The sequence below is a fragment of the Alosa pseudoharengus genome, unplaced genomic scaffold (assembly GCF_046254945.1).
Source record: "Alosa pseudoharengus isolate Yale_2024_CS ecotype anadromous, Long Island Sound unplaced genomic scaffold, YU_APseudo_1.1 YU_APseudo_1.1_scf_3, whole genome shotgun sequence".
In the NCBI taxonomy this organism is placed as follows: domain Eukaryota; kingdom Metazoa; phylum Chordata; class Actinopteri; order Clupeiformes; family Clupeidae; genus Alosa; species Alosa pseudoharengus.
In genome coordinates this window covers 37,235,623-37,249,363 of record NW_027468718.1, presented here as the reverse complement: position 1 = coordinate 37,249,363, position 13,741 = coordinate 37,235,623, and the positions used below count along the sequence as shown (strand labels likewise).

Sequence of the window (13,741 nt, the reverse complement as noted above, 5' to 3'; positions counted from 1 at the left end):
GCGGACGGAGCGGCGTAGTCGCCAGCGTACCCGTGACACCAAGACAGAACTACATTTAAGAAATAACAAACGCAAAAGATGCCGGACGGAGCGGCGTAGTCGCCAGCGTACCCGTGACACCAAGACATACAAGACAGACAACAAACAAATTAATAAATAAAATAAATAAAAATTAAAAATAAAAATTAGTCCAATTTTCAACCGGCTGAAAATGTCCAAGGGCAATGATGACTCGCGTGAAACTGCGCACAGCTGTCTCCACAACCGATGCATGCAACGCCAACAAAGTTCTTCATCTCACTGGCAGTCTGAAGATAACATGAACGTTAGGCCTTGTTAGTCTGGAGATCACTGGAAGCATAACAGTCCAAACAGACCATAACAGACCAGACAGTGAAGTGCAGCACCGGCTCACAGATGGATGGGAAGGATGTAAGAGGCCCAGGGCAAAAGCTAGCCATAGCAAGCTCCCAATGGACAGACGTTAACATCAGCCGACTTGAAAGCAGTAAAAAGGACTAAGAGAATAACAGGAAAACTATAAAAAATAACGTAAATAAAGAGAGAAAACATTTAACTAGACAAATCAATACAAAAAATAAACGTGACATTACATAAAATTACGAACATTACATAAAAACAAAGCATGCTTAGCTCCAGTCCAGGCCTCATTGTCTTCAGTGTACATGTAACAGCTGTGCTGCTACAACTTTGTTACTCTTTGATACAGTGGAATAAACAGGTCTTGTCTTGGAACAGGTCTACTAATTCACATGTACTGTGTGGTGTAACAGCAGACACGTTTCAACACATCAATTACAGGATGCATAACATCATTGACAGGATGTATATATGTAGATGTAAGTACTTAACTGGTACACTTTATTTTAATGGGTTTATTTCACTGTATCAAAACAGTAATAAATGTGTACCAACACAGTTGATACATGTACTACAGTATGTAGGGTAATGGCAGACATGTTCCAAGACACCAATGACACAACATACATGTAATATGTAATTGTAAGTACTTAACTGGTACACTTAATAGGTTTATTCCACTGTATCAAAGAGTAACAAGTTTGTAGCAGCACAGCTGTTACATGTACACTGAAGACAATGAGGCCTTGACTGGAGCTAAGAATGCTTTGTATATCAAATCTATCATGACCAGATTTACCCCATCGAGCAGGTCTCAGGTCAGCTCTTTGCCTCTGATGAAAATTTAGGCAAATTGGCAAAGTTCTGTAAAAGCACTCAGTATTACAATGTAACAACTATATGTAGGTACCCACAAATACATAATGCAAGTACAATGATAGTACATGTTGTTACACAGGTTGTACCACTGTACCTAATTAGGTAGATACACTGTAACAGTGACACATTAAAATAAAGTGTTACCGTATTTTATTAGTAATTACTAGCTAAACATATTTAGTATTTTGAATGCTTCATATTGATTTTTAAACTATTACACTTAGGCATATTTTTAATGTGGTGTGTAGGTCTAATTGAGTGCACATTGGTGATATGTAGGTGTAATTGAGTGCCTGTCACTTTAAGAAATACGTGAGAGTAATTAGCCTTCAGCCTGGGGGTTTTAGGCTAGTGAATAAAAGTTGTGCATAGTGCATAAGGATATGTGAATGCAATTCATTATGTTTTCTATGTCATTAGAAAAAAAAAATGTTCAAAAAACTAACAAGTCGAAGACAATCTTTCTGGGATCAAGTGTTTTGCAATGTTCACTAATGATTTTAGTGAGCATTACTGGCAGACGTGACCTGAGCTAGCAGGATAGTTACCAAGGAGCTCTCTTCAGATGTAAAAGTTTGCCATGGTTGCGTAGCCTATTTGCGTAAGCACAAAGTGGTTCTCTCTGTGTGTGTGTGTGTGTGTGTGTGCACCCAACAGGAAGTGAGGTAATTGGGATTTTGTGCACACTAAGATATGATGAATTGTGATGCTGTGAGTGACCGAGGCAGCCAGCCCACCAATTGGGATGTGAGCTTGGGGTTGTAGGTGGAAAAGGAGGTGCAGGAGAGGTTTTCAGCGTGCAATTCTATTTATTAAATAACCAAAAGAAAAACTTGCAGGAATAGCAATAGGCTATTATTTAACAAAAAAAACACTTTTAAACAAACAAACCAAAAATAAGTTCAATATTCCAGCCATCAACAATCACAGAGCAAAATCTCTACTCACAACAGGAGAGCTGCTCTCTCTTTGCTCTCTCCAGGGGAACTGAGCTACTCCTCTTAAATAAGCCTACCAATTGGCCTAAATTAGCCCAAATGAGGATATTGGCTCGCTTCCGCAATGGGACAGTAGCCGGGAAGCCGGAGCACCAGGAAGTGTTGTGAGTATGGTGAATGTTAACCGGTTTACAGGCGTTGTACAGCGAATGCAAATGGTAAATGGAATGACAGTGGGTACCACACTATGTGTTTAAGTTACCGGGGGCAAAGAAAGACATTATTATAATTAACGCCGCTTTGGGCAAAACTAAAGAAAAATCGCGGCAGACCAAACATTTGGTCTGACAAATGAATGAACGCCAAACTGGCGGCAAAACTCCAGACAACAACGATTAGACAAACTGTACACCGAAAAAATACTTTACACAACATGAAACAATACTTCAAACAAACACACAACATCGTTTATAATCCAGGGAGATGTGGCGGGTGACTGTGTGCGTATGGGTGCATGTATAGTGTTCGCAACTGAGTGGGGTCGATCTCTCCCTCTCTCGCATTTCAAGTGCCGCACCGAAACGTCTTTAAAGTCTGATATAGGGAGAAGGGGGAAAGTTCAACTTCTCACAGATGCCAAAAGCTTCCCATAGGTGAAAACTCATGAAATTTGGCACACACATCAAGTGGTACAGTGAATACACAGGGATAAAGGCTTGGCTTCGGGTGTGGCCCAGGAACTTCATAGCGCCCCCTTATGTCACTACGATTTGTGGTTGGCATATAGTTGTAGCTACACACACCAAATTTGGTAATTGTAGTTATCTCCCGAGACAAACTTTTTTCTTTTGTATATACATTGCATTAGCCACGTCCCAGTTAGCCTGCCTGGCATAGCGCCACCACCTGGCCAAGCAGGAAATGTGCCAAAAATGGGCAATGCCTTATCTGAAACTTGGTAGGTATAAAATATTGGAAATCATATTGGGATGATATTCACATGTGTAATTCAGATGCCTAGCATAGCGCCACCATCTGGCCAAGCATGAAATGTGCCAGAAATGTTCTATGCTTTGAATGAATGGTCTGAAACTTAACAGATTAATAAATATTATGATTATGATGACATCCAGATGCCTGGCATAGCGCCCCCACCTGGCCAAGCAAGACAATGTGCCAGAAAATAACATGCAAAAACAAATAGACATCAACATCAACCCATCATACATAAATTACATGATATATGTCATACACAAATTATATATATATTCGTCCATAGGGTTGCAAAGGGGCAGAACATTTCCGGTAAATTTCCGGAAACTTTCCATGGTAAGTCAAGCTGGGGAATTTTGGAAATATTCCAAACTGGAAACTTTCATGGAATTAAAGGAAATTATGGGAATTGATGGGAATTTTGGGTAACTCATACAAACTGTTTCATATACAAACATTAAAATGTTGTTTCGTAATAAGTAATATGATTTGTTTGTTCGTATTTTCGCATACACAATACTAGTGGGAATCCCATTCTCTGCCTATGGTTTACTAGTGTGCTAAGCTAGCGACACTGAAACCACTGAACTGCCCAAGATGCACCACGCCACTCAACAACAAAATCAGATTGGTTGGAACATTGACTCACTATCACTTTGTCTAGTCAGATTCCCAGAAAATGGTAAAACAAATTTAAAAAATATATACTGTATAAAAAATAATGACACAACATAACACCCCAAACCTCATAGATTATGCTTATTTATAAAGATGTCCAACTTAATCAGACAGGCAATATGAGCATATGGTTATTAATCTTCCTAGAATTTATGCAAAATGATGTACACCCATTTGAATGAGGACAAAAGTGACAAGCCCAGTAACTGGGCAACTCTGTTCACACCAGTTATTCCCACGAGATGACGTTTTCACTGGGATTTTTCCCCCCATGCACATGAACGCACCATAGGTTTCCTTTATGTCTAGAAGCCTATACTGATTGCTATCCTGTGTGCATGTGATCAGGATGTTTTAACTAATATTATGCTGCAAGACGGGGATTTGTCCACTACATAAGTTCCCTGTTATAGACTAACTTGCCATATTAAAAATTCCCAGTTTATTCCCATTATTTCCTGTTTATTCCCATGGAAAGTTTCCAACTTTGAAAATTCCCGGAATTTTGCAACCCTATTCTATGCGTAGCACTTTTCAGTCTAAGATAAACAGCTTTTCCAATGAAAAAGATTGTAATTCGGTGGTTTTCTTGCCTGATCAACGTAGAAGGCCGTTCCAGCTCTTATCTCTCTGCGTTGTTTCAGATCTGTTTCAGTGGTGTCACGAGAGAGAGCAACATATTCAACTTCCCGTTTTGTCAACTCCTGCAGAGCAGAATACATTTTTCAGATAATGGCAATGACCAGAGGAATGACATGGTAAAAATTATAAGGAAAAAACTGACTGCATAATTTTGCCCATAAAAGTAAAAGCACTTTGTTTTGACTGCAGGGACCCTCCCCACAATAGCATACAGTTAGGAACAATATTATTCATACCCCTGTCATTATATTGATTTAATGTTGATTTTCTCTTGATCATGTTTGTTCTGACTGAAAATTACACTGCCACATGACTAAAGGTTGTAAGACAATTTGTTAGAAACATCTACCTTTTTTTTTAATTTTTATGAAAAATTGCATGTCCAAAATGATTCATACCCTTTTTAAATAATCAGTGGAAACATCTTAATTTGCATTCATAGCTTTCAAAATGGTTCTTATAATACCTACCAAGCCTCTCTGTGTCTCCACAATGATTCTAGACTTCACCTTTTTAGCAGCAATCCGGGTTATTTTTTAGGCAGGAACGATTCTTTGCCATCACTCTAGCCTTGTGCTCACTATTTTGAAGATTGAGGTCTGGACTCTGGCTTGGCCACTCTAAAAAGTTGATATTGTTCTCTATTAACCATTTCTTGCCTTGTTTGGCTGTATGTTTTGGATCATTGTGTGGTTTAACCCTTACTTTACGTACACACCGCCACCGACTTGAGCTTCCAAAGAAGCTCTGGGTGCTCTGTCAAGGACGCTTGTCAAAAAAGTCCAGGGAAGCTTTGGACGCTTTGGCCGCTCTGACGTGACAGCATTTTACGTTCCATCGTGTTCTATCTTAATACTTCCGTCTATTCGATTGGTTGCTGGTCGTTGGACGCTGAACCGCATCATAGCTCATTAGCATAAAGTTGACTGACTTTCAACTTTCTGCTTGACGCTCAAGTCGCTCAAGACGCTCAAAACGCGACGCCGACGGATTTGACGCTTCTGGCAGCTGAGAGAAGCTGGCTTCCATTGAAAATTAATGACTTCCTGACTCTTTGGAAGCTCAAGTCGGCGGCGGTGTGTACGTACAGATAGAACGCCAGCGGCACGACCCCGTACCACTGACGCATCCTTGGGAAATTACTAACTTTAACAGACTTAGTCTCGTCTTCTGGAGGTGCTGCTAATTAATATAATTAATTATATTTTACCCTGGCGTTGTAAATAGCCTACTTCATGACTTGTTCCCCATGTACACAATAAAAATGCTTTTGTTGTGGAGGCGAAGGACTAACAACAGACAAAAAGAGATACATCTAAGGTAATCAATGTTTCACAATTTTCGCGTGGTAAATGCTCAAGTTTCCACTCACTGTTGATGTGTGCAGTACCCTAACACCAAGGTAATGCAGTTAATTTAGTAAGGAAGTTCGTTGGTTAGTTAGTCAGTCATGTGTAGCCTAAGTAGCCCAAACAATACATTTGCAAAGTTAACGTTGACAAGGCTGGCGGCTAGTGTTATTTATTATCATCAATGAGTGTGCTAACTCGTACCTTCTGGTTTGCTTGTATTGAGGTGATATTTCAGACTTGACAAACTCCTATGGTAGGCTACGGAAATTCCTTACTGCAGAAATAGCAGAGAACATGCTCCTGTCAACAGTTGCATCTGGGGTTTTTTTTCCATTCACTGGACCAAGCAACGCTTTCTCGCCTGCCTCCTCACTTTCACTAGAACTGCACTGGGTCAAAGGTCATTGTAATTAATTAATTCTAAACATAGTCATTTCTGTTAATAATATGTTATTAATAAACATAGTAGTTCTTAAAGGGGTAGTTCGGAATTTTGGACATAGGACCTCATTTCCAATTATTTATCAGTATAGAGTGTCCCAGTGACTTCCGTTTTACTTCCGCTACAAGGGACCTATCTTTCAAAAAAATATGAACGGGAGTTAATGGAGAGATAACAATTATTTTTTGGTCCAGTTTGAATTGTGCCACGAAATTCACATATGATGTGTGTGAATTTAAAAGATATTTTTTCACGTCAAGAAAGTACTGTTGTTCGATAGACTTCAAAAGTTATGTTGGTTTTGTGCGAATCCGCTCAGTGGACTACATCTCTCGTCTCGAACGATGTACGTCATCAACGTAATTCAACGATAAGATTAGCTGTTATGCTAGTTAACGGTTGCATCTTGCTGCCTGCTATGGCACTTAACAGTATCTAATGTACAGTCTATGGACGAATACAACTTACCTGATGTGTTTAATCCTCTGACTCATGGTATTTTCATCGGCAAGGAAAGCCCAATTAAAGGAGAATTCCGGTGTGATTTTGACCTAAAGTGTTTTGAAACATGATACCGAGTGTGAACGTATGTCTCATAGCCCATCTCGGCTTGTCCCCTGCACTCCGAAATCTGGCGCTAGTTAGCCGATGCTACCAACAAGGCGGTCAATGGTGGTGCCTCGGCATCGGCATAGCCATGCAAATAAATCACTGTTTTACACCATTTACGAGGCTCAATGTATCTCCACACTTCATTGGTAGACTTCCGAGGGCCCTGACATTTAAAACGAGACATTGAGAACTTTGAAAAAGCACTGGTAGTTTACTTACAAGACGATTTATACAGACAGTATCTTAACGAAGTTTAGCGTTTGCAGCCATCTTGAATTTAGTCACGATAAGTCGAGCGACAAGTAAGAATGAACAGGTATGATAAGGGATCAGATTCCAAAAATAATTCTGTGGAAATGCATGGATTACAGTTTCTTCCAGTAGCAGCAACTGGAATCCATGCATTTCCACGGAATTATTTTTGGAATCTGATCCCTTATCATACCTGTTCATTCTTACTCGTCGCTCGATTTATCGTGACTAAATTCAAGATGGCTGCAAACACTAAACTTCGAGAAGATACTGTCTGTATAAATCGTCTTGTAAGTAAACTACCAGTGCTTTTTCAAAGTTCTCAATGTCTCGTTTTAAATGTCAGGGCCCTCGGAAGTCTACCAATGAAGTGTGGAGATACATTGAGCCTCGTAAATGGTGTAAAACAGTGATTTATTTGCATGGCTATGCCGATGCCGAGGCACCACCATTGACCGCCTTGTTGGTAGCATCGGCTAACTAGCGCCAGATTTCGGAGTGCAGGGGACAAGCCGAGATGGGCTATGAGACATACGTTCACACTCGGTATCATGTTTCAAAACACTTTAGGTCAAAATCACACCGGAATTCTCCTTTAAGACCTGTTGCTGGTATGCTTGTACAATCTAGTGTGGCTGTGAATGAGCTAACGTCACTAGCACGACTGATGGGTTTGTAGTCGTTGGAATTACGATCTTTCACAATGTTGTAATTCAATAGTTACAAAACAAACTGCAAATTTCTTTACATGAAAAATTGTGTTTAAAATTGACAAACATCATATGGGTAATTCAAAGCACAAGTCAACCGGGACCAGAAAATAATTAATTTTTCGCCATAGACTGGCGTTCAAATTTTTTTGAAAGATAGGTCCCATTGACCTCTCCAGAATAAGTCCCGCCTCCGTAACTTCCGTATCCATCCAACTTCCGGGCGTGGATTGTCTATGGGAAATAACATGGCGTTTCGAAATATCATACCGGTAAATAGGGATGTAACGATTACCGGTATAATGATAAACCGTGATAAAAATGTTGACGATAACAATTACCGTTTTCTTTTGAAATATCATAATTATCACGGTTGATTACCACGGTGTTGACACCGTGTGTTTAATCCTTCCCAGCTTCATCCGAGCCTGCTTTTGACATACAGTAGGCCTGGTACAATGAAGCAAAATTGGTACCCTACTGATTCTGTTGTCCAATTGATGGTTTTAACTGCTATTTGGATTAGGCTACAACTGATTTTAAAAGGCGGAACATTTTCACCGCAAAACTTGCACTGTATCATTTAGCCGCTCTGCGTTTTTCTTTTTTATCTTCGCGTCCACATTAAATCCATTCCACTCACGTTATCAGAAGAGCAGTAGCCTAAAGTGTTATTTCTCAGGGTAGGAATTTCACGGCGGCCACGTCGTTGCGTTGGCCGTGATGTCCCTTTGAAAATCAGAGGTTTACAGGCCACGGTGGCCTTGGTGCCCTTCTTTCAATATCCTGCTTTGCGTCCTACTAATAGCGATTTTTATTTAGCCTATGGCCTGTCAAAATATTCACAGCGCAAATTCATTTAGTATTTTATGCAGTGGAGAAAGTGACAGCGCAAGAAAGAAAGTGCGTCTAAATTCACCCATTCTTCTCAGTTGAACTACTCGCGAACGAGCCTACTTATCACGCAGACATCAGTATCACATGAAAGAGCTTTTTCTCAGCTTTTAAACGATGTTAGCCGCGAATTGCTATGGTGAACGGTTCGCGAGAAAAGTAAATAATATAATTCAATTTAATCATAAATTCTACTGAAGGTTTTGCGTCCATCACCCTACCCATTCCTCTCGGTGAAATACTTCACAAACCTTTCGTTTAACACATAACAAACCATATATCAGAATAAACAGCAGACCTTACCGAACACAAAGATGTAAAGCAGTCACCTGTACAGTTAGCCGTTCCAGAGTAATCCAGTTTTGAATTTGCAGTAAATTTCGACATGCATGGATGTCTCCAAATTTGGGCTTTAAGTTTTACAATGTGTTTAAATTGTTCCACATGATTTCATAACGGGCCAAATACAAAATAAATGTTACAAATATCACCTAAATATCGGTAAATCAGAGGACAGCTGACTAAGAGTTTGTGAAAGTAGATCACAAAATGCTAAGCATGCATCTAGGCTATTTGAGTTTCTTAAAGCTGAACTGTGCTTACATTGTTCAATACATGATTTCATAACAGGCCAAATATAAAATAAATGTTAAATATAGCCTAGATATCTGTAAATATTAGATGATCAGATCATTTGCAGTTCTATGTAATATGTCATGTTTCATGTTTTTGTAATGTTTCATACAGTGATGCAGGTCTACTGCAGTGAATAGGCTATACAACTTTGATCATTTTTATAGCCTACTACTGTATAGTTAACTTTGGCCTTGGTGCCCTAACATGTGGCCTTTGTGCCCTCCACCAAATATGCTCAACTGAAGGCCAAGTGGCCTTGCCCCCAGAATGGTGAAATTCCAAGCCTGGTCTCACTCATTGGATCCAGATAACAGTAATAGCAACCTCCAAATAATGTTATGGTAAGTTAAGCTATAAGCACATACCCAATTAAACATGAACGGGACACTTGTTGAAACTATTTCAGCTTGTGTAGGCCTATCAGTGCTTTCTGAACATATTAAACACACTTTTAAAAATACCGTGATAATACCGAAAACCGTGATAATTTTGGTCACTATAACCGTGAGGTTAAATTTTCATACCGTTACATCCCTACCGGTAAAACATCTGTAGGTAGTGAAGTTGAAAAAGCTGGTGGGCAGATTGGCCTACACACTTCTGCCATCTAGTTTCCACTGGATTTTTTGATTGTCGGTGCCGTTTAAGTAGTATACTATAGACTATACTACTTAAACGGCACCGAAAATAAAAAAATCCAGTGGAAACTAGATGGCAGAAGTGTGTAGGCCAATCTGCCCAGCAGATTTTTCTACTTTGTCACCTACAGAGTTTGACAGGAACGATCTTTCAAAACGCCATGTTATTAACCCATAGACATTTGACGACCGAAGGTTGGATGGATACGGAAGTTAGGAGGCGGGACTTATTCTGGAGAGGTCTATGGAGGAAAACGGAAGTAGCGTCACTGGGACACTCAATATATATATTTATCAGTGGAGACCATTTTCAACACGTTTCATCCAGTCCTTCTAGTTGCAGAGTTCGCTGTTGCTAGGCTAGCGCAAGTCAACGGTACATGGTTAGCCTGCCACTAAAACAGTCTTACCCAGTCCACAGTACACTTGAGGCAAATAAATCATAACGCCAGACTATCGATGTAAATTTCTGTGTTGATAGAATAACAATAACAGGGTCCACCGGCCATCTCGGTGTCACACAAAGTCACGCCCTTTTACCCATATATGGATTGGCTGGGAGGTAGGCAGGGTTAGGATTTTCCAAGATGGTGCTGCCCATACCTCCTATTTCTTCAGAAAATCTATGGGTGACATAGATCACAGACGCTTTGTCCATATTTTATACAGTCTATGGCATGAACCGGTATAGGGCTTATTCGCAAACACCAGCGAGGCCATATTGTTGACATGACATTCGCCTGCAGCGCGTAGATTTGAGTTGAGCTGAGCAGAGCACAGTAGCCTAACGGCTTCATCTCGTCAATATCAAGAGAAGATAAACTTAATCATTGTGGACCCATATCTAATAGACTCAATAGCATTAAGTAAAGAAACTGTATTGCAACTGTATCTTGTGTTGGCCTGTTGCTCACAACCTGCAGCTAAAGACGTTGCTAAAGTAGTGTAAAGTGGATTAGGCAGTGATCGTTCCTGTCTGATAACTTCTACAGGAGGATCTATGATGCAAAGTTATGTCTGGATCTGAGGCAGAAAAGGCTTTCTCTTTAACATTTCCAAAATCCAAGTGAACAAAACACTACAAATTTCAATTATCTACTGACATCTTTCTTCACTGAGTTTGTTCCTACTATTTGCCACTTGCCATGCATAGTCTAAGATTAAACGGAGCTGCGAGGGCGCACCACCGATATTAGCCTAGGCTACTGTAAAATGTTAGCTAACGTTGCCTACCTATCAATACTTATCTATGCAAATTCTCAAAGGTAATCTACGGTAATGTTCAAAGGTAATCTACGGTAGGCGACTACATCGGGCTACTGCTGATGTCTCCGTCATTGCATAGGGCAGCTGTCTGCAGTCTGTACTGTCTGAAAACTTTGTAGGTCAACTGATTTTGAGATGGAACTGGCTGACATAGCCGACAAAGACATGTGGGTGTCCAAGTTCAAGCGCTTGACAGCGGACCTTGAAGATGTTTCACGTCAGAAGGCCGTTCTTGCTCAGAGTCACAAATGGCGTGATATTGAAAACCTCCCCAAACCACACAAACTTGTGTTTGAAACTTGGAATGCTATCCCCGACATGTATGTGAACATGAAAAAGTATGCACTTGGAGTCCTGTCGATCTTTGGATCCACATTATGTATATGAGCAGGTGTTCTCCAACATGAAATATATTAAAAACAAACATCACACACGCCTCACAGATGACAGTTGACAATATATTTTTTTTATGTAAGTTTGTTTATGTAACGGATGCCAGCTAGCTTAGCTGTGCTTGTGGAACGTTGGTAAACCTCACTCCACGACGCCTCAAGAGTGCTGCTGGCATGCGAGCCAGTAGCCTGGGCTATTGGCTCAATTGTTAGCGCGCTCGCCTCCCGATCCGAGGTGCTGTTGTTCGCGGGTTCGAGTCTAGGCGTGTGCAGGGCTGAATCGCGCAGGTTTAACACAACGCAGGTTACTTTTATACATAGCACAAAGGCAAAAAAAAAGGTTATATGCAGTGTTATTTCATTTTAAATTTCAAAAGGGTTTTGTGGCTCCCAGTGTTTTCTTTACTGTGTGAAACGGGTCCAAATGGCTCTTTGAGTGGTAAAGGTTGCCGACCCCTGCCCTAGCAACAAACTAGCAACCACCACTAATTATAGTCATATAGTCAACCTAGCAACCAACATGATTACCATAGCAACCAGCATAGCAACCACTTTATTTGGCATAGCAACAACCATATGTACCCTAGTAACACCCTAGCAACCATCTTAACTCATTGAGTGCCAAAACGTAATATTACATTTTTCCTTCCCATGTGTTGAGTGCCAAAAACGTAATATTACGTTTTTAGCTTTTTTTTTAAATTACGAAACTAGACACTCTAACACACCTTATATGTGATTTTGGGAACTCTGTGATGAATGGAAATGAAATATATGACAATCGAAAACTCATGAAAACGCACAATCTGGACATTTTATCTGGACATTTTATCATAACTCGGTTGCCGCTTTGGGTCGAATCAGTGACGCATGCACGTCAGGTCAAAACCAGGCCATTTTCGTGGGTCTATCACTAGGTGGCAGTCTCGCCAGGTCTCGCTGATCACTTCCCGGAAAGTTTACACAAGTAAGTAACAGGCAACACTTCATATTTCATGAAAGATGTTATATCTCCATTTCTAGAAAAAAACAGCGATTTTGATGAAAACTAGCCACTGTTTAGCTTGGGATTTCTCAGGAACAGAGGCGTGTAGAAATACACGGTTTGCACCCACCGAGAGCTTAAAGTCTCACCTTTTAATCGAGCCATTTTATGTGTTCATAGCTATAACACAGAATATGCTGTGGCTGTACAAAAATCATCAACAATGGTCTAGATTGCTGGCACTCTAGGACAAAGCTCCCGAAAACAGCTTGGCATTCAATGAGTTAATTACCCTAGCAACAACCTAACAACCACCTCAATAATGTCAACCTAGCAACCACCATAGCAACCACTTAATTTGGCATAGCAACCACCATATGTACCCTAGCAACCATATGATTTACCCTAGCAACAACCTCTAATGTCAACTTAACAACCACCATAGCAACCAACATGATAACCATAGCAACCAGCATAGCAACCACTTTATTTGGCATAGCACCTATCTCTGCATTATTTGTTTTACCTCTGTATGATATTTTACATCATATTTTTGGCATTTTCATGCACTGGTAATTCCTTGGAATTCCTTGCATTTCTAGTTTAAAGATGTAATAATCAAACTGTAGTAAAAAAAAAGTGTGGACCATTACAGTAAATGACAGTTTTGCAGTTCATGAAATTTATAAAATTATTTATAATATATTTTTTCCAATTTATTTTCCTTAAACTAAGGTAATAAAGTCGATTATCAAGTTTAACTCCATATAATATTGATGTATACATGTCTATTTTGTGAATTTAATTTAACTGGATCCAGAAAAACGCTTATTATTACGCTTATTAAAGCATTACATCTTTGATTGTTGAAGTACTAGGCCTACCAGGTACTGCATTGCTATGGAACGTCTCAGCGGGCCTGGAGGTCCAATGAGGAACACGTCTTGCCCCAACAGATCCTTTTGCATAATCCATCGGAGATGCTGTACAACAGTCTGGGGCAAGGTATCCAAAACTGCAAAAGACAAGCTAAATAACTGCAAGTCCCACA

At 40.0% G+C, this 13,741-nt stretch overlaps 1 protein-coding gene across 4 annotated transcripts in view; it reads right to left on the bottom strand.

The window, feature by feature from the left end:
- vwa8 (von Willebrand factor A domain containing 8) overlaps positions 1–13,741 on the bottom strand; it is an 833,026-nt gene that overhangs the window by 818,474 nt on the left and 811 nt on the right. For all 4 annotated transcript variants that reach the window (XM_076264210.1, XM_076264208.1, XM_076264211.1 and 1 more), the window contains exons 3-4: positions 13,575–13,705; positions 4,463–4,573 (exon numbers count right to left, since the gene is read on the bottom strand). In XM_076264210.1, coding sequence (XP_076120325.1) covers positions 4,463–4,573; positions 13,575–13,705 — 242 coding nt within the window. The remainder of the gene's footprint in view (positions 1–4,462; positions 4,574–13,574; positions 13,706–13,741) is intronic.